Source organism: Halichoerus grypus, chromosome 1, assembly GCF_964656455.1.
Source record: "Halichoerus grypus chromosome 1, mHalGry1.hap1.1, whole genome shotgun sequence".
In the NCBI taxonomy this organism is placed as follows: Eukaryota; Metazoa; Chordata; class Mammalia; order Carnivora; family Phocidae; genus Halichoerus; species Halichoerus grypus.
Window position 1 is genome coordinate 57,442,018 of NC_135712.1, and position 25,412 is coordinate 57,467,429.

At 48.5% G+C, this 25,412-nt stretch overlaps 1 protein-coding gene across 1 annotated transcript in view; it reads left to right on the top strand.

Moving 5' to 3' along the window:
• Positions 1–517: 517 nt before the first annotated feature.
• C1H3orf52 (chromosome 1 C3orf52 homolog) overlaps positions 518–25,412 on the top strand; it is a 28,307-nt gene continuing 3,412 nt past the window's right edge. The window contains exons 1-5 of the mRNA XM_036066590.2: positions 518–986; positions 6,756–6,885; positions 13,395–13,522; positions 19,763–19,833; positions 23,232–23,413. Coding sequence (XP_035922483.1) covers positions 849–986; positions 6,756–6,885; positions 13,395–13,522; positions 19,763–19,833; positions 23,232–23,413 — 649 coding nt within the window. The 5' untranslated portion in view covers positions 518–848. The remainder of the gene's footprint in view (positions 987–6,755; positions 6,886–13,394; positions 13,523–19,762; positions 19,834–23,231; positions 23,414–25,412) is intronic.

The following is a 25,412-nucleotide window of genomic DNA, read 5'->3' on the forward strand; positions in this document are numbered from 1 at the left end:
GGGTGAGGGGTGTCTGTGACTCCTCTTCTCAAAGGCAGATGATGATAAACGTTTGTGAATGTTTCCTACATGTTAGTCACTGCTCCGAGTGCTTTACTGACACCAACTCTTTTAATCCTGGCAACAGCTCCATTCTGTGGGCACTAACACGCGGCCAACTTTCCAGGTGAGAAAGCTGGCAGGAAAGATGAAGCCCAAGGTCTCACTGTAGGAACCGTGTGAAAGGGGATTAACCTGGGCAGCCTGGTCTCAGAGCCTGCCCTTCCCTCCACCACCCCATCCTGGCTCTTTGCCTGACTCTGGACTTGTACAGGGAAGGACTGTGTTCGCGTGTACTATCCATCTTCATCTGCTCGGAACCTCGCACAACGCCTGGCACGCAGGAGATGCTTCATAGTTCCTTGCTGGTGAAATGAATGAACTTCTGCTAGGCGGGGCAAGCCCTGGCAGCAGACGGCTCCTGGAGATGGAATGTCAACTTTCCTCCGTGGCACCGCGCTGCCGGCCCCCTCCCGGCCACAGCCGCCACCCGGCCAGGCCCTCGGCTCAGCTTCTGCTTTGGATCTGCGCGAACTGGGAAAGGCTGAGCCGGCAGCGCCCTGAACAAACCAGAAAAACAGCCCTCCTCTGCTCCGCTCGCGAGCCCACAGGAGGCGCGGCGGCTCTACCCCGCAGGGGCCTGGGGCGCCTCCTCAACACCGCCCCGCCCCGCCCCGCCGCCCGAGGTCTGCCCCGCCGCGCCCGCGGGGGGCGGAGTGCGAGCTGGTCGGGAGGCCACTCTGGACTCTGCACCCTGGCGTGTGAGCACCCTGCTTCCCGCGGGCCGCTCAGCCCTCCTCTGCGGGTCCATGGAAGGGGCCAGATCCCCATCGCCGGGGGAAGACCTGGAGCTCTTGGCGCTCGGGGGGCAGCCGGACGAGCAGAAGCCTCTCAATGGAACCGTCCAGGTGATCCCTCTTTCGGTCGAGGAACCCTGCCCAGCCCAGGTAAGGCCTGCTTGGCGCTGCGGGCGGTGTGAGCCGGGCTGCCGGCCAGGACCCGGGCCTGGCACCCTCAAAGTTGCGGGGTTCCAGCCAACCGTCCCGGCGTCTCAGACGCGGAGCGCTGGTGTGCCCTGGAATCTTCTGAATGGAGCGCACGCGGGAGTGCGCTTCCGCCTGAGCCCGCCAGAACCCCTGCCACCCCTCCGATCCTGAGCCCGCCAGGGCCCCCTGCCACCCCTCCGATCCCTCTGACCCCCATGGAACCTGAGGAACCCTACACAGGTTGTACAACTGTGTATGTTGTACAACCATTGCCACCATCCGTATACGGGCCCCTCTCTTCAGAGAGAGTCCCCAGGGATAGAGGTGGTTTTAAAAAGCTCTGTAACTTTTTTTTCTTTTTCAAGCGGGGAGAAAGAACTAGAGTGATAGATGGAGTCTTCGCTCTTTCTTCAGAATCTCCTTGCCTTAGCTTTACTGCCTTGCTGCTTCCACCCTCCCCCTAGCCCTCACCCACTGCCCATCATCCCCTATCCCGCTTCACATCCCCCAGACACACGCTTTCTGTCCTTTACTGATCTGGCCATTTGATTTGGCAGGAAAAGAGACCGGGAGAGGCGACTGAACTCGCCCTGCTCAGTTGATGGGAAGTAATTTCAAAGTGTTTGTCCCCAAGAACTAGACTATGCCTCATTTGCTTTCCCTCCTCTCAATCTCTACAGCAAGTCATGGCGGTGCTTAGGCTGAGCTCTTTTCTGATCCAGCCCTGGCAGTGATGGGAAGTTTATTCATTCTCATCAAATGCTTGTAAAACAGCAGAGACTTTGAATTCACAGCCATCTGCCTTCTGATTAACCCCTAGGATTGGCTGGAGGTTTACAGGGTGCTTGGAGCTCTCCATATATATGGCTCCAACCTGATCTTTCGAGGTCCCACTTCTCCACTCCCACCCCTTTGACTCTTCTTTGCCTGTTGATTTAAGGGATAAGCAAGGACATCGAAAGGGGAAAGCTTTGCTTTTGCTTCGACATCAATTCCTGGAAACACTGTAAAGTCTGCTTTTCTGAGGACCTATAGGTACCCTGGAGGGTGATTTGGGACTTTATGTTTGAGTGAAAGATGAACACCAAGGAAGAATGAAGGTTGGACGAAGATGGTCTGTTCTCTGTGCATTGGCCACAGCTGTGGGCTTGCTGTGTCAGTCGTCCAAGCCAGGGTCTGGGAATGGATTGCGAAATACTTGCCTCATGTTAGGTAGATCCAGGACATACCAACGACTCCTGGGACTGAATCCAGAGATAGGAGTTTTGGTGACAGTTTTACCACTAAAAGGTGTGCCCTGCGTCACGGTGCTAAGGTCTGTCGTTAAATGGTCATGTAATGAGGTTAACCGGGCTTCTCTAGGAGGCCTGGGAATGCCTTGTTGAAAACAGATGAGTAGAAGAACATGGCACACGCATGTAGGGCATCAGTATTTTATAATTGTTTAGTACCTACCCAGGAGAGATGGCTCTTTCGTATTCTAATTACTTCCTCATCAGCCAGCTGTACACTGATAGCCTAGACTTCCTCGTGATTTAGCTTTGTAGGTCGCCAAATAGGAAAAGCTATGGGGAGTGACAGAATGGCATGAAGGTGAAGGGTACATGAGCACTTGGAGGGCATTCAGATATTTGAACAGGAAACATTTAAAAGGAGAAAAAAAATCTCCATTTAAGGTGTTAATCATTCTCTTTGGTTACATAGAATAAATTGAAGTGTATTTTGTTTTTTTTAAAGATGTATTTGTTTATTGAGAGTGAGCACACAGGTACCCACAAGCAGCAGGGGGAGGGGCAGAGGGAGAGGGAGGGAGAGAATCTCAAGCAGGCTCCACGCTCAGTTTGGGACTATTGGGAAGAAGACATCCCACCTCATGGGTAACTTCTTAGTTGGAAGGGTGGATCTGGGAGAGTCTACAAAGGCAGTGGGGAAAGAACTTTCCCTTGCTTGTTCTGGGCTTGGAGCTTGTGGGAAGTTAGCCCCATTGCTATGCATTGTTCAGAATTTATGACAAGAATCAGCTGGATTTTCTGTGGGTGGACAAGTGGATTAAATCCCACAATGAGATTACAAAAGTACAGATTTTCCTACAGTGCTAAGAAAATTTTTCCAAATGTATATAATATCTGCTCTTAATAGAGCCAAAGAGAAGAAAAGCTTTTTGTGTCTAAGAGAGAGAGAGTTCGCCATTGTTGCAGGGCCTTAGGTCATGTATTTGGATCCCTATCTGAAGGGGGATGTGACTATTTGGGGGCCTGTTCAGAGGAAAGCCACAAAAATTCTCCAGCCATATAATGCGATCATAGAATGTAAGATGCAGTTTGCAAAAATCTCTGGAAAGCACCCTGTAGAAAAACCTGCCTTGGCTTCTCCTCGTGACCTAGAATTTGGACACGAGACAAAGAAGATGCTAGTGAAGGAGGCAGTGTGTCCTTGTGACCTGGGTTTTAGGGGAGTCTCAGTGCAGGTGGCACACACCGACTCTATCAGAGGCTCTTCACCCTCAGGGCACAGTGGAATCTCCTGGGGGAACATCTAAAAAATACAAATTTCTTGATTGATTCTAATGTGCAGGGAGCTGAGAAGCACTGTAGTTTATTCTTGGGTGGGAGTAAGCTGATGGACTACTTCACAATGACTTAAAGTCTGTGAAGATTAATTTTGCAAAGGATAGTGTCTCTCCCCTAGGGCTGACAGCAGGCAGCGAAGGGGCCAGGCTGTAGGTTGGCAGCTTTGGGCTGGACAGGAAGAGGCATTTCCTACAGGCGAGGGGCTGTGTACTAGTGAGGTGACTATCCCTAGGAAGTCAGAGTAATGGTCTCCTCATAGCACCAGGGTCCTAGTTTATTATTTCTAAGGGAAATCATAAGTGGAGCCACAAGAGGCCAAAGAGGTTCACTGACCCTCATTTTGCGGCTCATTTGAGACTCCAGCCCCTTTCATTTTGTACTAATCTTATGGTCCTGGCTACTTCTTGTGTAAGGACTGAAAATGGCATGAGGTCATTTTGTTCTCAGGAGCTCTGTAAATAGGAAGATATGTTTCTGTTCCCTGGGAAGTTGAAGATTCCTTGTCCTGGGACTTTTTTCCCATGTGTCTTATTGAGCCCTTGGCTTTGGTGTCTTTGGAGCAGTTTTTAGTCTTCGGGTTGGGTGAGAGGTGGCTCTGTCCTTGGACTCTGGAAATACACTTACCTCAAGAGCATTTTCTTCTGTCCAGGTGTTCCCTTTGTTGCTCCTCTCACACCCGACCAGAAGAGCCAGTGTAAAGTGTACTCAGGTGCTCCAAAGTGTGACCTCCACTCTAGAATTTCTCAAAGTACCTTCTTAAAAGTTCTAGAACCTTCTACAATGTATTAAGAGCCTAATACCTGAATGAGGCACACATCTGGGATATAAGAATGAGGAAGTTTAAGAACCACCCCTCCTTCTATCCGGTTTCAGTTTACCTTGGAAGATAGGCTGATATCTGTTTATATTTGAATATGAAACCAGACAAAGCAGGGACAAATGTGCTGTGTGGACAGCTCATGTTCTGGGATATCTCTCCATTGGCGACGTGGCAGGGAGGCCTCCACAAAAGGAGAGATCTGACCTGGCTCCTGGAGAGTGATGAGGCTTCAGAACAGAAGTCTCAACCCTGATAAAGCAACTGATTCACTCGGGAGGCTCAAAATTACAGAATGGGGGTGGGGGGTGGGGTGGGTGGGGGTGGGTGGGCGCCTGGGTGGCTCAGTCAGTTAGGCGTCCGCCTTCAGCTCAGGTCATGATCTCAGGGTCCTGGGATCAAGCCCCACGTCCAGTCTGCTTCTCCCTCTCCTTCTGCCTCTGCCCTCCCCCCACTCATGTGCTCTCTCTCTCTCTCCCTCAAATGAATAAATAAATAAATAAAAAATTACAGGCTGGGGCCTACCCCCCACCTCCTCTACAGTCTGGTCCCCTGTGTCCAGGTAGGGCCTAGGGGTGTGTGGTTTAAATTCCTCCTCAGCTGATCCTGACGTGCTGCTGGGCTTGGGAACTTCTCACTGAGCAAGTCTGAACTGTCGTCCTGAAGTGAACGATTTCCTTTTCTGGTGGCCATCACCACAGGCATGAGGGAAAGAAAGTCAACCAGGTGCTGCTCTGTGGGACTGGAGAACACAGTAATGATGGTTCCCATGTGTGGGGTCCCTAACATTTGTGTAGCAGGTGCTTCATGTCCACGATCTCTAGCCTTTACAAGAGCCCTGGGAGCTAGATTTATTTTCCAGTTGAGGATGTCAGGGCCGGTGAGCTTCAGTAACCTGCTGAATGAGGCAGTCACTGCCTTCAAGTGTGGGCGGGGAATGCCGATACAGAGCCACGCTTTGCCCCCTCGGAGTCCGTGGACTCAATGTGGGAATTCCCGAACGGCTCGGTGGGAATGGAGAGGAGTCACGGAAGCTGGTAGGGGCTGGGGGTGGCCCTGAGCGGAGGCACCCCACGGCAGCCAGACGCGCTTGTAACCTGGGGCTCTGCACCGTGTCTCGGGGGGCTGTGGACGCAAGGGGCCAGATCTGCCGTGACCCGCAGCAGGGATCCGTCCCGCCTGCTCTAACTGCATCTTGGAGATGGGCTAATGCGTCCCTTGCAGGGCCGTTCGACTGAAATGAAACGGTGTTGGCCACCAATCAAGCATGGCTGTTGTGGCCTCACGACCCCCATGGCCGCCCCCTTCCTGGTGTGGCTCCCAAGCTGCCTTGCATTTCCCTTTCCAGGCCCTAATTCCGCAGTGTGGGGCGCGGCGACAGCCTCTTCGCTTGTTCTTGGTGTGCCCGCTCTAAACCGCACATCATTCTTCTCTTCATCTTCAGCTCGGCTCTTGTGCTCCAAAACCTTTCACGGGTCCCCAGCACACAGCAAATTAAGTCCAGACTGCTCTGGCGGCATTGAAAACCCTCTCGAGGAGGCTCCAGGCTTTCACGGTCTCTAATCTTAACTATCGTGACTTGCTTCTGGAATCCACCACATTCCCGTCAGAGGATCCTCTTGGCCAGCTAGCTCCTTTATGAATCAACATTGAGGATGCTCTCTCCTGGATTTGGAATGCCTTTCTCTGCCCATCCTTCAAAGTCCTGCTTCCCCCCCCCCCCCCACAACCTCACCTCAGAGCCCCCAGGGTATTTTCTCCCTTACTTTTTTTTTTTAAAGATTTTATTTATTTATTTGACACAGAGAGAGAGATAGTGAGAGAGAGAGAGCACAAGCAGGGTGAGCAGCAGGCAGAGGGAGAGGGAGAAGCAGGCTCTCCACTGAGCAGGGAGCCCGATGCAAGACTTGATCCCAGGACCCTGGGATCATGACCTGAGCTGAAGGCAGCCGCTTAACCGACTGAGCCACCCAGGCGCCCTCCCTTACTTTTTTTAAAAAAAGGTTTTATTTATTTGAGAGAGAGAGAGAGAGCACGAGCTGCGGGACAGAGGGGCAGGCAGAGGGAGATGCAGACTCCCTGCTGATCAAGGAGCCTGAGCGGGGGCTCGATCCCAGGACTCTGGGATCATGACCTGAGCTGACCGCCTGAGCCACCCAGGCGCCCCTCCCTCCCTTCTGTGTGAGGTTACATTCCGCTTCTTTGCAAACCTGACTCCGTGGAGTGTAGCCCAGAGAGGGCAGGATCCTGCTGCCTTCATTTCTGTATCACTGGCCCTTCACAAGCTTTCAGAAGTGCTTCTTGAAACCAGTGACTGCCTCACAGTGTCCCTCTGCTTTCCAGGCCAACAAGGAGAACCCTTGGAGCTCCTGTAATAAGAAATTGATTGGAAAGTGCAAACTGTGGATGGTCATCGCCTCTGTTTTCCTAGGTCTCATTGTAGTCATCATCATAAGCTTATGTCTTCTTGGAGGTAAGAGGATTTCAACAGGACTAAGCTGATGCATTTGAAGAACTTATTTAATGTTCGTTTATGAGTTACACTGATATGGAAGATGTGCTCATTGCTATTTCATTATTTATAATATGAATTTAAAACTGGCTTGGGATTGTTGTATGGGTGGTAGCTATCCATGGTTCTTTGTTTTATTTCATTTTTTTGTTTGTTTAATAAGCTCTGAAAGACGTATGGAGACCAATGTTTTATTTTAAACTCTGCCCACTGGATCTTGAAGATTTCTTAATTTTAACTTACCCAAACACTAATTTATGTTTTATTGTTTCTCTACACCTACTCATTTGAAATTTTTTCATTTGTTTCATAAAATAATTATTATACTTCCTCTGATATACCGAGTACATTATTATAATGATAAATAATGAATAGCCCATTTGAAAACATCTTAAAAACTTTATAGAACCATGTATCTATATGCTGTCATTACTTTAACTATTTTGGAAATAACTTTATTATATTTGTGTTGTATGTGTTTACAAAACAAAAACTTACACGGTGCTAACTATATACTTTACATATTTTATTTATTATTTATTTTTTAAAATTAAAATTTTTAAAAAGATTTTATTTATTTATTTGAGAGAGAGAGTGAGAGAGAAAGAGAGCACAAATAGAGGGAGCAGCAGAGGGAGAGGGAGAAGCAGGCTCCCTGCTCCGCAGGGAGCCCGATGCAGAGCTTGATTCCAGGACCCCGGGATCATGACCTGAGCAGACGCTTAACCGACTGAGCCACCCAGGTGCCCTTTATTTATTATTTATTATGAATATGAAAATAATACATGTTCAGTTACCCATAAAGCCCATCCGTATTATTAATATTTCACTATATTTTCTTCTTTTTCTTACTTGCATTTTTAAAATAATTTGAGATCAGATTGTTTTTTATTTATTTAATTCTTTTTTTTTTTAGAAAGAGGGAGAAAGAGAGCGCGAGTGTGAGCCGCGGTGGGGTGGGCGGAGGAGGCGAGGGAGAGGTAGAGAGAGACTCCTATTTTTTTTTTTAAATTTTATTCATTTATTTGCCAGAGAGAGAGCAGCAGGCGCTCTCCTGAGCAGGGAGCCTGATGCGGGACTCGATCCCAGGACCCTGGGATCATGACCTGAGCCGAAGGCAGACACTTAACCCACCGAGCCAGGCGTGGAGCCCTTCATGGTGCTTGATCTCACCACCTGAGATCATGACCTGAGTCAAAATCAAGAGTCAGATGCTTAACTGACTGAGCCACCCAGGTGCCCCGATCAGATTGTTTTTTAATCATCTTGGGGCCTACCTTTAGGGTTTTTAATGCTATACTGAGGCCATTTTGCCAATTCACTAAAAATTATTTGTGAACACTTTTTTTTTTTAAATGACTGCATGATATAGTCTTCTATACCATTTTAAAGCTTTTTTAGGTAGTTGCTAATTTTTTATGATTATTGATATTAAGGTTTTCATGATGAATAAACATAGCACCCTCCAGTGGGCATTCATTTCCATTTTAAAACAAGAAAGAAGAAAATTGTTTTTATTTGTAAGTGGGGGTGATTGCAGGAGTGGGGGGGCTTTTCTGGAGTTGGGATACTCTTGAGGGTGATCTGGTCTCCACAAGGATTTGAGTTGAGTCGGATTCTTCTTAATTAACCCAATCTTGGATGAGGAGCCCCTGAGTCTCTCCAGAAGGGGTCCTGGGAATTTTCTTCAGGAACTACATTTGCCCTTTACCTCCTATTCCTTTTCTTCCTCTCCTGTCTCAAGGTGTTAAAGTCCCTGAAGGAATAGGGAAATTTGATGGCACTATGTTTGCTTAATTACTTAGGGCATAGTTGAGGTGGGATGGTGATCTTTTGAGGCCACAGGCTGGTTTCGAGTTAGGGAGAAGTTGATGAGAGGTGCTACACCTCCTCCGACCTGCTGAGGACAAGAGTTTTGGTGTGAGCCTTCCTACTCCCTCTTCCCATCAACTCCCATACGTGGATGTCGAAACAAGTTGAGCTGTGCAACTTGTCCCATCACAATTAGGTGGTGCTCTCCTGAACATTGGCTAATTTGTCTGTTGGCCTCTGGGGCCTATAACAAAGGAGGATGCAGCAGATCCAGTTGGTTTAAAATTCAGGATTCTAAAGCACAAGACCCAAGAGCTGTCTTCCATTCTCAAAAATCATCGGACCTCTTCAACTGCCCAACAGCAATCTGCAGAGGAAGGAATTTCTTTTCCTTCCATCATTTCCCAAGGGACATGAGAGTTCCCTGGATAATATTCAGGGAAGAACTCTGCAATACTTGTAGCGCAAACTTCATTCTCAATGTGGTTATAAGAGTGTATTTTCAAATGTTAATGCTGTAAAGAGATTTGCACACTGTCACATTTTTATAATCCGAGAGATACTTTTACTTCACTTGGCACCTCAGCCCTCAGGGGTTTGGGCCTTTGGGGAGAGTCATGGTGTGGGACTGTGGGGGTGGGGAAATACCATGGGTAAAAGGGGCGGGGCCAGGGCTCTCCTCCTTCCCTCCTTGACAGTCCCAGCCTCACCCAGAGCAGCTCTGTAGGTACTTCTGGGATGACCGTGTGCAGTAATTGGCCATTGCCTCATGGCCGAGCCCCAGTGATAGGAATCGAACTCATAGAACTTCTGAGCACTGTGAGGAAAACACTGCTGTCTGGAAAAGCACAGTGTTGGCAGAGCCAAGGGCTACACGCATGGCTGGCTTCGTTAAGAAGTGAGGTTCCTTGGGAGCTACCTTGGCCTCCTTCTTCCCGCCCTCCAGCTCCTCAGTGTCCTGTCACCAGGCTCTGTAGCATGCAGACTGAGGCTCAGAGGCAGAGACGTTCATAACTGTGGAGATGGAGTGCACACAGAAGTGGACAATAAACAGGTCCTGACATAGAAGGGGTAACGAGTTGAGGAGGGGACAGTGGGGTACCCAGGGTGAGGTGTTCAGTGCGGAGGTCTATCCTGTCACTGACATTGTTAAGAATGACTGTCAACTGTGGACTGTTTTCTTATTGTTAATTTTCTACAGACTGTATACCCTTTATTGCCTGCATCTGGGCTGGACCTCCCGCCACTTTGCCCTTGACATGCCATTGAGGTGATGACAACTTCAGGAGCACGGCTCAGTGTACGGCACTGAGCTGGGGCTGCATACACACTGTGCGGGAGAGGCTCTGGTAGACAAGGAAATCTTCTTAAAGTGGCCAATTTGGGGAGCAGAGCCCAGGGAATCCTGTTGAGTCTGGAGGCGTGGTTTTGTCTCCATTCTTCAGGGAAAAGATAATGATGGATTCTCTTCTTCTCCCTAAAGAAGTATAAATTCCTTGATGTAAATAAATGATAAAAGGGGGGGGAGAAGCCTCCCCTCCCAAGTCATCTTCTTTCTGGACAATTTAGAAGATCAGTTAAGCATCTTCAGGGGTTCTGCTTTTTTCACTGAGTTGCCCCAGCCAGGGAGGGGAGAGACCTGAGTAACACCCTACAAGTGAAACTCTCGTTGGAGTGGCAAAGAATTTTAAATATTGTATAAGCCAAACTGTGACAAGTAGGTGGATACTTAGAGGTATAGTTTAAAGGTGATCAGATTTAGCACTCTAGGGACCCTTATGTGATATTCCCCAGCATTATGGATGGGGAAAGCCTGACTTCTTTACTGTGTTTCCATACAAGTTTTTCCCTGAGTAGGAGCGCTATGGTGCTGAGATGTAAGCAGGGACTTCAGAAGTGCCGCGTGTTGAATGGATTGTTTTGTCTTTGCGTTGGGTGTAAGAGCCGCAGTTTATGCTGTCACAGAGTGTTGGTAGGCGGACAGGTTGCACAAGGCAGTGCTCCCCAGTGTAGGGTGACTCATGGGAAAATCCTCGGCAGACAGCATTAGCAAGTTATAAACTAGCAAGGTCCTTGGGGGCAGGAACTTAGTAGCAAATCCATAGGCCCTGTTCCTTGAAATTTCTTTGTGTTTTCCCCTGTTTCTCCACCTTCCCAGGACCAACCTCTTCACCTATGCTCTCCCATAGGATCCTCCCCAGCTCCTCCTGACCCATGGACCTTCAGATATCTCCGTGTCTCGCTAAGCATCCTCAGGCTCTTCTCAACTTGGGCCTCTTGAAATGTGCTAGCATTGTCTGTCCTTCAAAACCTTCTTCCATCAGAATCTTGCTACTTCATTCTAGGAATTTTTTTCTTTTTCTCTTTTTTCACTGGCAAACTTCTAGAAACAGAGTTCTGCGTTTGGATCTTGCCTCCTGCTCACTCCTAACCCATTGGTTCCAGGACCCTGGGATCATGACCTGAGCAGAAAGCAGACACTTACCTGATTTAGCCACCCAGGCACCCCAAGACTTAAAATATGTAACGTAAAATGTGAGGGAAAACTTGTTGATTAAAGGGTTATTGTATTTTTTTTCTTGTTTTATTACAATTTCCTTGGCAAGTTTTCAAACTACAAAGACTTAACTTTATCGTCAGACAAAATAATGTCACGACTTACAGCAAATAAGGGTGTGGGGGGTTAATTCCCTGTGTTTGGGGTCCTCAGGATCACTCCTAGATCTAGTGATTTGCTGGGAGAATTCATGGGACTCAGCATATAGGCATAGAGATGATTACTGATGTGAGGAACAAAGGCAAAGGGAAATGTAGATAAAATTAAATTCCTTAAAACTTGCAGCCCATTGACAAATACTTGACTCAGGGAGAGTAGCACATTCCTCCAGGAACTCCCAACTGTCTTTAAGTTAACGCCTTTCTAGAAGAAAAAAAAAACACCCAAGCTTGACAATAGCTAGGCCTCCAGGAACCCCTGAGTCCTCTTGACCATGTGGAAATCCTTTTGGAGACTTCCTTGGCCTCTACCTCTCCCAACTTCAAAGTGTCTAATCAGCTGTCCCTCACAGCTCCAGTGCGGCTCTTTCTGCCCACGGGTCCTGTCCCCGTGCTTTAATAAAACACCCTTTTTGCACCAAAAATGATGTATCAAGAATTCTTTCTTGACCAATTGCTCCCAGGCCCCATGTCAGATCACATCACTTGTGATTTATCATAGCAAAATGAAATAAAGCAAAATCCAGTAGGAAACCAGGCACAAACTTGAGGACACACTTAACTGCCGCAGCAATGACATGTGACAACACAGCACGTGAGAAGTGTTGTCTACTGGGGAAGCTCAGAGGCTCAGTGCCCAGGGTTTTACTGGGGCTGGTCCCGGAGGCAGCCTCAGCCTGGCACATGCTAAAATTCCAGATCCCCGGAAGGCAAGGTGGTCAGCTTCGGCCACATTGCTTGTGTCAACAGGGGGACCACCTGGGAGGGCGAGGTGGGAACCCTCCCCAGATTCGGGTTCGCAGAGGCCAGCCGGGGGCCAGCCTTGAGCCGGCCGCTCGGAGCCGCTCATCTCAGGCTCTGAGAACTCTGTTCTGCACGTCCCCTTGCTCCTCGTGCCTCCCAGGGAGTAAGTATCAGGATTCTTCTTTTCACCTGCCTTTCCCTCATACACTGAGGGCCTTTTCAAAGTCCAGCCAAAGAGGCTGCTTATGTTCTGTCTGAAGCATGAGACCTGAGAGTCAAGTGTAGGGCAAGGCGAGCGCCCAGTTCCGCCACCCACGCCTTTCTCAGGGCCCGAGCCGTGGTTCCTGTGCGGGCCCAGTGGGGAGGCCGCCGGGGAGGCCGCCGGGGAGCCGGCCGAGCAGTGTTGACTTACCACGAGTGCCAGCTTCCAGCGCCGGGCCCCCGACCTTGTGTGTTTTTCCTTTGGCTTTAACTGCTTAAAAAATCAGTTAGCTCACCATCCTTAGAGCACCAACAGCACTGTGCCAGGAATGCAAGGCCCTCGGGCCCTGGGGCTCTGAGTGCTATTTGGTTTCCCTTCTATAAACAGTGTGAAAAAAAAAAAAAAAGAGTGTGTCAACATTTGTCTCCTGTGGGACAGACTGCAGAGTGGAGGCTTCCTGCCCATCTTCTGTCTTCCTGGGAGATGTCAGGACATGGCTCACGTGCTCCTGTCTAGTCCCCGCTCTGTTCTGGTCCATGATGTCCCTTCCGCATCAGGGTCTCTGACAGCCCTGGACTGAGGTGATTCACTGAAATTCCTTGCTCCCAGCCCCTGGCCCCCATCACCCATGGTTCACCCCCTAGACCCTTGCCCCAACACCTGCCTCGACACCTGTGGATATAGCTAAAGCTGCAGGTCCCGTTCAGCCAAGAAATTCATGTTCTTCCCGCTCCCTCCCACCGGCTATTCCCCCAGTTTGTATTCAGTGGCATCTGGGAGCTCTTATGGTGTAAAACAAACAATTTTTTATCATACTGGAGGCCAGGCCCTGTCTTTATTTGGTATCGCCAGGAAGACAAAGCATTTCTGCTTGTACTTGCTTACTGTGTCTAGGCTTTATCCTTGATGAATGCTCCTTGTCTTTTACAGCAGCCAGTGGAAGAAATTATTATTCTAAGCATGTGTTTACTTTTACTTTTTATCCCCCCACCTTTAGTAACTTACGTCGATGAAGATGCAGACGAAATACTTGAGTTATCATCAAATAAAACTTTCTTGGTCGTGCTAAAGGTTCCAGAGGAGTGTGCTACCGAGGAGGGGTTACCTCACCTGCTCACGGAAAGGGTAATTATATCTTAAGCATTGTTTACAGAGTTCTTACCATTAGAATGTGGGTTTTTCGGGGAGTTGGCGTAGAGCAATCACGTAAGCAGCTTCAGGCTTGGATTCTTTGTCTGGATTTGGGCAGATGCTGATGCTTAGAATTTTCTATAGTGCAGAGCCTGAGAGAGGAGCCCTGCCCTACAGCGAAATGCATCCTGGAGGATAGTGCTCCGTCTCCTCACTCTAGTCTTACGTTTGATTCAACCTGTCATGTTGTGGGGGACCTGTGATGTGCTAGACAGCGTGCCGAGAGCCACGGTCACAGAGTCTGGGCCCTCAGTGGGGGCTCAGTGCAAGTAGAGGAAGCAGTTAAATAGATAGTTCTAAACAGTGTGATATGTTCTATTGGGGAGATGCGTACAGAATATTTTGCAAGCACGAGGGAGGGTCACCTAAACTACCTGAGGTGCAGATGGAAGCTTGGAGGGCCTCTTGCAGGAGGTGATGCTCAGGGTGAGTCTTGAAATATGAGGTAGGAGTGTTCTAGATAATACTAGGGGATCTGCCCCACAGTGTCCTGCTGCCTCTTGCAGACTGTGCAGTGGGGACTTGCAGGGGTGAGGCATGAAGGTTTTCCTACTCTTTGGTAAGGCACTGAAACATTTTCATCTTGTTGACTTGGTCAGCTTTTCATGTTAGCTCTTGTGAGTGGTGGTGGAGAAACACTGGAAGCTGAGAGCTCAGTTAGAAGGTGCTGCAGTAGTCCTGGTGATAGATGCGGGGGCCTTGACCCAGGGCAGTGGCAGGGGCGATAAGGAAGATTCAAGAGAGATTTAAGAGGTCTTCTCACTCAACGGGACTTTATGGCTAATTGGGTGTGGGGATGAGGGAGAATACGACTCCAGGCTCCTGGTTGGGTAGCTGAGTGGGTGGATGGTGGCTTTGTTCTTGGAGCAGGAAGGGCAGGAGAATGTCCTTTGTGCATGATGAGGGCATGCAGCGTCACCATGAGGGCTGGTTGGGTTCACAGCCAGATCCAGAAAAGTATTTGATAAGAGAGTAGAAGCAAGACCAGCCTGCCATCCATTACACCCTTCTCTGCAGTTGATAGGTGGAATGGGGTGAGTCACCTTCATTTGGTTTCCATCTGATTCCTATGAAAGCTTTCCCAGGTGGTGATTCCATCTCGGTCACCCCAGAGTTAGTTTCCGGGCACCCAAGGGCATGTTATTTGATTGCTCCTTCGGGTCACAGGGGTTTGTGCTCTGGGATGATTATCTGGGCTTCTCTTCCTCCTTCTTTTCCTTCTTTAAATCTTACCTGCAAGCCCCTTTTCCTCTTTTTCTTTCACCTGCTTCCAGAGCAAGTTGCTGAGTGAATAGCCTCTTGCCTTCTTCCTCTTGATTGTTTTTTTCGTCAAGGGGTTTTGCATTTGCTGAGCAGAAATGAGATGATGCAGCATCCACACATGTCACAGACCGAATTCTTTAGTCAAAGGGACATGGATGTTAATCATTCACCTCAGAGCCATATCTCTTGCACAGAGCCAGACACGAGCAGATCCTGTAGGTATGTTTAGCTCATTGCTGTGTAGTGGCAAAGGGGCAGGGACTGGCATGATCCCTGGGGCAAGTGCACAGGCCTGCTCGAGCTGGTTCCTTCCCTGATAAATGGGAATCGCTATACTTTTACTGTATACCCACAGGTGCACATGAGATGCATATAAAGAACTCTGTAAAACACTTTTTTTTTTTTTTTTTTTAAAAAGAATGGTCTGGTTTACAGATGATAAAAGTAAAGGCACAGCAAGGTGAAAAAGCTACTGCCCCCTGGTGTCCCAACCAAGTATGTTCAGGAACAAAAGTGAGACCTTAGAGGTATTAGTCTTACTGTCAGGTCAAGAGCCCCTTTCTTTCATTCACTCAGGCCAACTTCTAGAAGTTTCCAGATATGGAAGGTAAATGGGAGTGGAGAGTGAAACACCATGTCCTCGCTTTTGCTTTATTGTCTTGCTTTTCTAAACAGTTTTCCTAGCCCCTCCCTTATCCCACTGCCAGAATTTTCTTCTCTTCCCGCTGCGGCCCTCACTCTGCTTCGGCCAGCCGGTTAGCTGCGCGTTGTGGTACCCTGGCCCGTGTCCCTGCTGCAGGCATTAACAATGGCAGGTCTGCTAACACGGAACATACCTCCCTGGTCTCGAGTTAGCGGCTCTGCCCAACCCCGGGAGTCAGCTCACCGGGTGCCAAGCTCAGCGTGCACCCAGCCTCATAGGCACAGTGTGGGACTCCAGGGCCAGGGGTGAGGAGCCCCCCATTTCACTTCTTTGGGCCCATAGCAGTGTAAGGGTAAGTGGTTAACCGCTCCCAGATATGTGGACATGTCCCAATGACAGCAGGGGGCCATGTCACCAAAAAGAATCAGAGTGGACACTAAAAGTGATCTGGTACACCATTCCAGCTCTTAATGGAAAATTATAGCTTAGTTTTTTTTTCTGAGAGACGACTATGTGCCAAAGAATACTAGGCCCTAAGGATTAAAAAGGAAGGAGAGGAGAGCGGGAACAGAGAAGGTTGGAAAGACACCATCCCTGCCATAACATGTTTGTTTATGTTTATGTGCATATGTGCATATGCGTATGTATGTGTGTACGCATGTATGTGCGTGTAGGGTGTGCGTACGTATGTATGTGCACGTGCACACGCGCGTGTATGCATGTGTGTATGCATGTATATGTGTATGTATGTGTGCGTGCCTGTGTGCATGCACGTGTATGTATGTGCCTATGTGTGTACGTGTGCATGCGTGCGCGCGCGTGTGTGTGGGGGTGTGCGTATGTATGTGCACGTGCGCATGTATGCATGTGTGTATGCATGTATATGTGTATGTTTGTGTGCGTGCATGTGCGCATGCACGTGTATGTATGTGCCTATGTGTGTACGTGTGCATGCGTGCGCGTGTGTGGGTGGGGGTGTGTGTGTATGTATGTACGTGCACACGCGCGTGTATGCATGTGTGTCTGCATGTATATGTGTATGTTTGTGTGCGTGCATGTGTGCATGCGCGTGTATGTATGTGCCTATGTGTGTACGTGTGCATGCGTGCGCGCGTGTGTGTGTGGGGGTGTGCGTATGTATGTATGTGCATGTGCACGTGCGCGTGTATGCATGTGTGCATGCACGTGTATGTATGTGCCTATGTGTGTACATGTGCATGCGTGCGTGTGTGTGTGGGGGGTGTGCGTATGTATGTATGTGCATGTGCACGCGCGCGTGTATGCATGTGTGTATGCATGTATATGTGCATGTTTGTGTGTGTGCATGTGTGCATGCACGTGTATGTATGTGCCTATGTGTGTACGTGTGCATGTGTGCGTGCGTGTGGGTGGGGGGGTGCGTATGTATGTATGTGCATGTGCACGCGCGCGTGTATGCATGTGTGTATGCATGTATATTGTATGTATGTGTGCATGCACGTGTATGTATGTGCCTATGTGTGTATGTGTGCATGCGTGCGTGTGTGTGGGTGGGGGTGTGTATGTATGTATGTGCACGTGCACACGCGTGTGTATGCATGTGTGTATGCATGTATATGTGTATGTATGTGTGCGTGCATGTGTGCATGCACGTGTATGTATGTGCCTATGTGTGTACATGTGCATGTGGGGGGGTGCATATGTATGTATGTGCACGTGCGCGTGTATGCATGTGTGTATGCATGTATATGTGTATGTTTGTGTGCATGCGTGCACGTGTATGTATGTGCCTATGTGTGTACGTGTGCATGCGTGCGTGCATGTGTGTGTGTGTGTGTATGTAAGGAAGTGCTTAGAAAAATAAAACCCCGTCCATAGCATCCTCCGCCTCCTTGTTGTTCGGAGCAGCCCTGTGAGAGCCACTTTCTTATTCCTGCATCGGCCTCTGGCAGCATTCTTTCTCGGGGGCTCAAAACCTGTAAGATGACTCAGTCATTTTCCCCCAAGGTTCTTATCACTTTATGCTTCTTTCGTCTTTGCTATTCAGGACACTTTCTTGCTTCATCCTCAAATGTAAAGAAAGTGGGTTTTAGTGTCTATCACCCCTAGGACTGAATTCCTTATGAGCAGAGCAACCTCGGGCAGGTTTCATACCCTTTCTGCGTGCTGTTTTCATTATTAGTAAGAAGGGAAGGGTGGTGACGCCGCTTATGTCAGGTTCTTATAAAGCTCGGAACAAAAATACAAGAGGTGTACACACTGTAGGTGCTCTGATCCCCTCTGCTCCACCTTGAAGGGACTGAATTGTCACCAGGTGAATTAAGTGGGAGTGTATTGTGGAAACGTAGGCTCCTTGAGATTCTGTTCGGAACTGGGTGGGAGACAAAATGAGCCGAGCTCCCCTCCGGGCACTGCTCTTTAGGGTGTGTCTGCTGCTTGTACTGGGTGAGGTGAGGAGGCACTGAGCGGTCATGGGTGCAGCTGGGCCACTCACCTCAGCACCAGGCTGCCCCTGGATGCCCCTGAGCCTTCCACTAAGGCTGACTTAGGCTAGGCAGGAGTGGGCCTGGCGGTGGGCTCACTCCAGCCCCAGAGCTGGGTCCAGGGTAGAGAGCGAAGCCAGATCCCAGGGCAGTCCTCCCGATTTATGCTAGAAGCTCTCTGCAAAAGACCAAGGCATTTAACCTTCAAATGCCAATTTCACAAAAGTGCAATGTAAGTACATTCAGCTACCCATCCTCAAGTCCTACTAGGCTAGGATTCCCATCTCTGAAACATGATGAAAAGGTTAATCAAAGACAAGGAGAAGATAATGATAACGTAAAAGCAGCTAGTGTCCAGAGTATAACACCAGACACTTCAGATAGAAAAGATACAGATACAGCCAAGAAACAGACAACTCAAGAGAAAGACAGGAAACCAAGAGGCAGGTCAAAGGTGCAAAATCCTAAAGGAGTTCATAAACATTTCTGAAAAGATACTCAACCCCACTTGGAATAATGCAAATCAAAACAATGTAAACAATTTTATACCCCTTAGTTTGGCAATAATTTAAAAAAAATCTGGTAGCAAGAAGTGGCAGCAAGGCCGTGCGAAATGGAACACTGCCAAGTGCTGAGATGGAGAGCAATTCGGCAAGATTTAGGTGGGTTGGAGATGCACCCACTCTTGGACCCAGCAATTCCATTTCTCCTCACATACTCAAGGGAAACTCTTACATGTATCAGAAGAGAGGCACTGAAATGTTCCAGGAAGATTACTTGGGCATAGTTTGTGATAAGAGAAAATTGCAAACACTGCACATCACCAGCATGGGGGAATGGAAAAGTTGGTGTAATCATTTAATCGGATCTCTGCAGGAGTTAGAAGTCAGCTTAAATGACCTCCATCTCGATGTACCATTATGGGGTAAATATCAAATGCAATTTTGGATGAAAAAAAAAACAAGTCACAGAAGACTGTGCAGAATATGCCACCTTTTATTTGAATAAAAACAAAGTAATTATGAGTTGTTATGATTGTACAAAGAAGTATTACATTTATAAAAACCTGCATGAAAAGGATACATGCCAACTTCAGGACAATGGTTAGTGCTGGGGGTGGGAGGGAGGAAAAATAGTGTGTAGGAGTAGATTTAGCTTTGTTTTGTTTTTTCGAGGGAAGGGCTGAACTAACTATGGTAAAATGTGTAGCTGTGAAACCTGGGTAGTGAGCACACAGGTGTCATTTTTGGTGTGTGATCGCAGTCTTTGATGCATGAAATAAGAACTCTGCAATTACAGACCAGCCCCACTCAGTCCCTTCATCCAGGGGAAAGTGCCACACCTGGGGCTTCCATGGCCATGTCTCCTTACAGTGAAGCTCCGCAGAAAGGAGAGAACAAGCCCTTGTCTGGTGACATTCCAGGTCCTGAGTGGCCTCTTCTGCCGCCTTCCCAGCCACTTCAGTGTTGTCTCCTTCCCACGGGTCCTCGGGGTCTGTGGGGGCTCTGGCTGCTGACCATGCTCTTCACGAAGGCTGCAGGTGTCTGCACAACATGTGAGAGATGTTGAAAATCCCAGCCTGGTCACCTGCTCCTTAGAAATGAAGTTCTTTTAAATGAGTGTTGAGTTTTGGTTGGGGTAGCTAGGCCCAACACCTTCCTATTTCTCGATCCAGAGCCTCTGGATAAGTGAATTCCGAGCTAGCATGGAATCTCTGTCTGCCAGTAGTTTTGCTTTGTCAGGTGATACGCAATATGATCCATCTGTAATGTGTGGGGTTGTTTAACTTGTTCCTATTTGTTTTAGCTCACAGATGTGTACACTTCATCCCCATCGCTGAGTCGTTATTTTACTTCAGTGGAAATGACGGACTTCAGGTAAGAATGTGGAACGTTCCATGTTGGTCTCTTTCTCTGGGAAGCGACACCCATCACCATTTAAATAGAAGGACCTTTGAGTCTCAAAGGACAAAGGGAACTGATGATAGATAGAATCATAGACTGTTGGCTTGGAAGGGTCTTTGGACACCCACTAGCTCAACTCCCTGATTTTACAAAGGAGCAAAGTGCAGCCCAGATTAATTATATGCCTCAACAAGGTCACACAGAAGAGAGGAAAAACCAGTCCCGGCTAAACCATTCCTGTTTAACAGCAGATGCTCAAAATAAGCTAGGGATAGGACTAGAAATAGATCTCAGAGGGTGGCTGGGTGGCTCTGTCAGTTAGGCGTCGGACTCTTCATCTCAGCTCACGTCTCGATTATCTTGATCTCAGGGTCATGAATTCAAGTCCCACATTGGGCTCTACACTGGACACGGAGGCTACTTAAAAAGAAAAAAACAGATCTCAGATAGTGATGTGCTGTAAATGATATAATCCATATACTAGCTTTTGCTTTTGAGGAACATAATTAATATAGGAGTTCATACTCCTTGTATAATATTAAAAATATAAAGACATATAATACAGGAAAAGTCTACCTTCTCCCTTCCACCCCAGCCTACTACCCTTGGATGTTGCATGTTCCAGTCAATTCCATACACATAGTACATTTCCTCCCTTCTACTGAATGGACTGCCATCCACTGTTTGGTGTGATTTCTTCTATATGTGTATTTACCACATATACTTTATGTACTAAACACGTATAGCCTATACATACACATACAGTTTTTCTTTTTACATTTCTTAATCTTAAATATTTTTGTCTCTGTTTACAGAACTTAGATAAGAGGTGTACATGTGATTGTCTTTTTTATTGCTAGAATAAGATTTAGGTGACAAAGCTGTGTTATCCACTATTCCTAAGATACCTCTGGACCGTGACCATCACAGATAGTATTGTATTGAAATCCCCCCTCTCCAGCTATACATTTCCCAGACCGTAATCTTCGTACACCTGAGAGGGGAAGCATGTAAAGCAGGTGGTAGCACAGCGGGATGGGACCAAAAGGGACCTGAAGTCTGAAACTGCCTCCAGTGGTGGGTTGCCTTGGCAACGACACTCTTCCTCCTTCTTTATGGACCCCCCACTGTGCACGTTACCTTATGGTGACCTCTCTGACATTGCTCATTTTAATCCCAAATTACTGGTATTAAAATGCCAATAGAAAAAAGCCCAACACATTTTCCTCCATGTACTTGCCCCAACTTGCAATTTCAAGACAGAGCTGAGAAAGGAAAGGCATTCAACTGGAAGGGTTTTTCCAAGAATCCAGCCCCAGATTATGGGTCTAGAGGAGGTGGGATTGCATAATGGGTTGGGGTCGACCTTGGGGAAAAAAACATCAGAAAGTTGAGTCAAACATGGCTAGAAATCTGAAGACTTAATGTTAGAGAATTTGTTTTTAAAAGTTATTTGAGGGGCGCCTGGGTGGCTCAGTCGGTTAAGCGTCTGCCTTCGGCTCAGGTCATGATCCCAGGGTCCTGGGATCGAGCCCCACATCGGGCTCCCTGCTCCACAGGAAGCCTGCTTCTCCCTCCCTCACTCCCCCTGCTTGTGTTTCCTCTCTCGCTATGTCTCTCTCTGTCAAATAAATAAATAAAATCTTAAGAAAGAAAGAGAGAGAGAGAAAGAGAGAAAGAAAGAAAGAAAAGAAAAGAAAGAGGTGCAGGCAGAGTTTTAACAATGTTGAGTTGAGAAACAAAAGCCATTGCCCCCCAGAATATGCTGCCGCTAGTGGGCAGGAGACAGCCAGACCCCTGACAGCTGGGTTTGTGTCTCCAGGGGATACTGACCTCGGTCCTGCCCCGGCCATGCCCCTGCAGGAACCTGCAAAAATGCCCATTGGTTCCTCACCTTCCGGGCCCACTCTAATGGTGGGCAGCGGAGGCAAAGCCCGCAGGCTCTCTGTTTTCCTGGAAATCCCTCCTTTCCCCCTCAAAATCTAGCTGTAAGGTAAACTCCCCTGGTGGGTGACTGGACACGGTGGGACTAGGTTGGACTAGTGGGACTGAGTTAGGCAGGGCAACCCTCTCACTTCTAGAAGTCAGCTTCTGGTCATTGGCAAAGCCAGCCTGAGCCCTTGCCCACCTGCGGGAGTGCAGGGTGGCTGCGCGTCTAGACGTTGACCATGGATAGCCATAACTGGAAGGTGGAGCACAGGGGACAAAGAAGGACACCTGCAAACTTGGGTGGCAGGCTAAGAGTGTGAACGTGCATTTTCTAGCCATTTTCTATAGCAGCATCCATAACCCGAGAGACTTCCTCCAGAGTCTTGATGGTATATTGCTCATTTGCATGACAGGGTTGGGCACAGGGCTTGGCTGTCGCAGAGTTCATAAACGGCCACATTAATGCAAGAATCCTGGCCGACGTGACCTCTGGCCACAAGAGGGAGCTCGTTTCCTGTCCTTAGCAGGGACAGCGGTCTGAGTCCGGCTCCTGGAAGTGTGTCCAGTATGTAAAAAACCGCCGCAGGGCGGGGTCTCACATGTGGCCACCTCTTAATTATTTTATTACTGGCTCTTGATCTGGGCCTTCTTGAACCAAAGTAACAGGATAGCTTTGAAACACCTAAATGCTGAGCTAGCATTTAATGAGCAGTATAAGCTACTAATGAACTGAGGTTAGCCCTATGATTATTTTCATTTTGGAAATGGAAAAATATGTGTGGGAAGATGAAAACTCCTTTTCCTTAGGTGTCTTTACTGTGAGTTGCAAAGCTGGGAGGCTCGGGAGGTGGAAACGGGACGGAACAGGTTTCTCAGTCTAGAGACAAACGGGGGGGGGGGGTGGTGTTCTGATTGGTGCTGCTACACGGAGCTATGTGTGGGAGTTCAGGAGTTCTGCAACGAGCAGGTGGCAGGGAGCTCTGTGTCCTACCTTAAATAATTTATAGGTCAAGGAATGAACTGGTTGAACCCAATAGCTTGTCGGGGCAGGGAGAGGGTGGATGGAGTGTGGGAACGTGGAGCAGGGAATACAAGAGGAGAACGCGGCTTCCCTGCCCCAGGGGATAAAAGGCTGGCATTGGGGCCTACGGTGGGCCAGCCTTGGGTCTTCCTTGACAATAGCTGGGTTGTGACTCCCTTCAGTGGCCTCTTCCAGTGATCTCCTAGAGGTTGGGCTTTAGGTGCCAGGAAGAGGTTAGGGTCACCTCAACTTTTTGTGAGGAAACTATGGAAGAGGGTTCTTCTAGAACAGTGTGCCCTTTGCTATTTTGTCCTGGAAGAATGTGAGGAACTATAAATGTGGTCCCGCTAAAGCCAATTTCCTGAGTTGCAGTGGGATTCTGTTGACACGTGTTGCTGTCTCTGTTTGGTGTGTCTTTCAGCGACGAAAATGCCACGATAGCCTACCACCTGCAATTTGGGGTTCCTTCAGAAGGTGACGGCTTTATGAAGTACAGGATGAGTAAGGAGTTGGTGCGCGGCGTGTTGCTACAGAATCTGCATGATCGGGGAGTGCCTGGCTGTGAGACCTTGGGACTGGGTCCAGCGTCCCTCTTGCTCTACGGTAAGTGGAGGAAGTCAGGAAGGCAGAGTTGTGGTGAGCCCGGCTGAGGGCAGCTGCCTGGGGTCTGATCTCTGCGCTGGTGATGTTCGCGCTCCGTGGAGGTTACACGGTCCCTGCCTTCCCCGAGCAGACGGAGTATTTGGGATAAAACAAGTAAATGGTTAAGATGAGGACAGCTGAATGTTTCCTTGTTGTTGCTCACCCACATTTGAAGCCCCGTACCCCACTTTGCAATATTATTAGTAAGCTCCGTGGAAAGGCCGCGGTTTCACAAGAGAAGCAAAAGTACTGAATTTGAAATGAATAATGATCCCAACATGGGGAACCTATGTCTTTTTCGCTTGAAGGCCACTGAGTCTGTTACATTAATAGAGGGGCAGAACAAGGCAAAGTAGTCTGTGAGTATAGTAAACTCACTTATCTACTTTTTGAAACCAAGAGTGCGATGAGAAATTTGGCATGTTATTTAATGAGCCTGAAGGACACCCCGCTTGTCAGAATCTGAGAACTTTGAAGACTTCGCACAAAACCTGGTGACAGGCCTTGGAGAGGTGCCTCCCTTGCATCTGCACGAGAACTTTGGCCGGGCCTCTGGTCCCATGCCCCACTCTGACTCCTCTCCGGGCGAGGCATGGGCGCTTGTTAGCCCCGAGGCCGGCCGTCTCTGATAGTCCATCACCCACGATCCATCAGAAATACTTTCCGCACGCTAGTAGCAGTAAATAGTAGTTGAATGAATGAAAAAGGCCAATCAGGAGGTGGGCCAGCAGCAGGCAGAGTGCCAGCCGGGCTCGCGTTAGAAGATAGAACAGAGAGATTATAAAGCACCCCTGTCGCTACATAGTATGAGAAGGGGCGCTTATTATAATGACGCTTATTTCTTGATGATGGGAGGTGAAAGTAGGCTTAATCCTTGTCTAAGAAGGCAAAGAGTTACATAAAGCAGTTCTGAAAGCTTTCTTTTTCCCAAACAAATAGAAAGGATGACATTCAGAAGGTCAGATCTTCGGTCGCTGGGAATGAATAGTTTCCTCACAGAGCATCTGAATAAATTGCGTCTGTGGGCCAGACAGAGGGCATACATGTGGAGAGTGAAGAGGCTATACCCCCCTCTACAGGAATTTGAGAAAGAAAGAAAAAAAAGGAAAGAGGGAGGGAGGGAAGGAGGAAGGAAGGAAGGAGAGAGAAAAAGAAGAGAAGAAAGAAAGCAAGCCCTTCGAACCCCTCCTGTGTAAAGAGGTGAGAGAGGGGAGGTGCACCTGCCTGAGCTGTGTGTGGTGGCCGCTGTGTGTTGTGACTGGTCGTGATTTTCTGAGCCCCCTCTGTACTATGGTGGTTCCCAGCTTTTTCCAAATGTTGGCGAGGAAGGTAGAGGAGGATGGTGAAAAAAAGTTGACAAGATGATTGGGTTGGGAAGGCCATACAGAGTAGGGCAAAGGGCAAGTGGCCTGTGAGCCTGGGGAGAGCTTGAGAAGGCCTTGAGCAGACCTTGAGCAGATGGCCTTGGAGACACTTGCCCAGGGCCAGCCTCTGCATCGGGCCCCACGGATGCAGCGGGGAGCTAAGCAGGAGGTTGTACTGTTCCTCTGAGACATTTGTGCTGTGGGGGAGAGGGTGTTTCCATGACCCTATGTCCACTTTCTAGAGCATGCAGGTGCAGTATCTGTGCCATTTGATATTTTCAGGAATATGAGTATCAGTCAAATGGAAGAGGACACAGTGACCATTTGGGAAGTAAGGAAGGAAGAAGAGAGACCTAGAAAAAAGGCAGGCAGGCTGAGGGAGGGGACAAGCTCGGGCAGGGATAGGCAGGATAGGTAGAGGCCCTTGGGAGGGGCCCAGTGAGACCCTGTGTGTTCTTAGGCCAGTTTTCCATGTTCATGTACACTGTGAGCCTGAAGGTTAAACCTCCCCTCCCCCCATGACCCCCTGTGATCATCTGGGCCATTCGTGGTGAGCCGGGCAGCTGGTTTCCTACAGAGATAATGTTCCAGTTCTC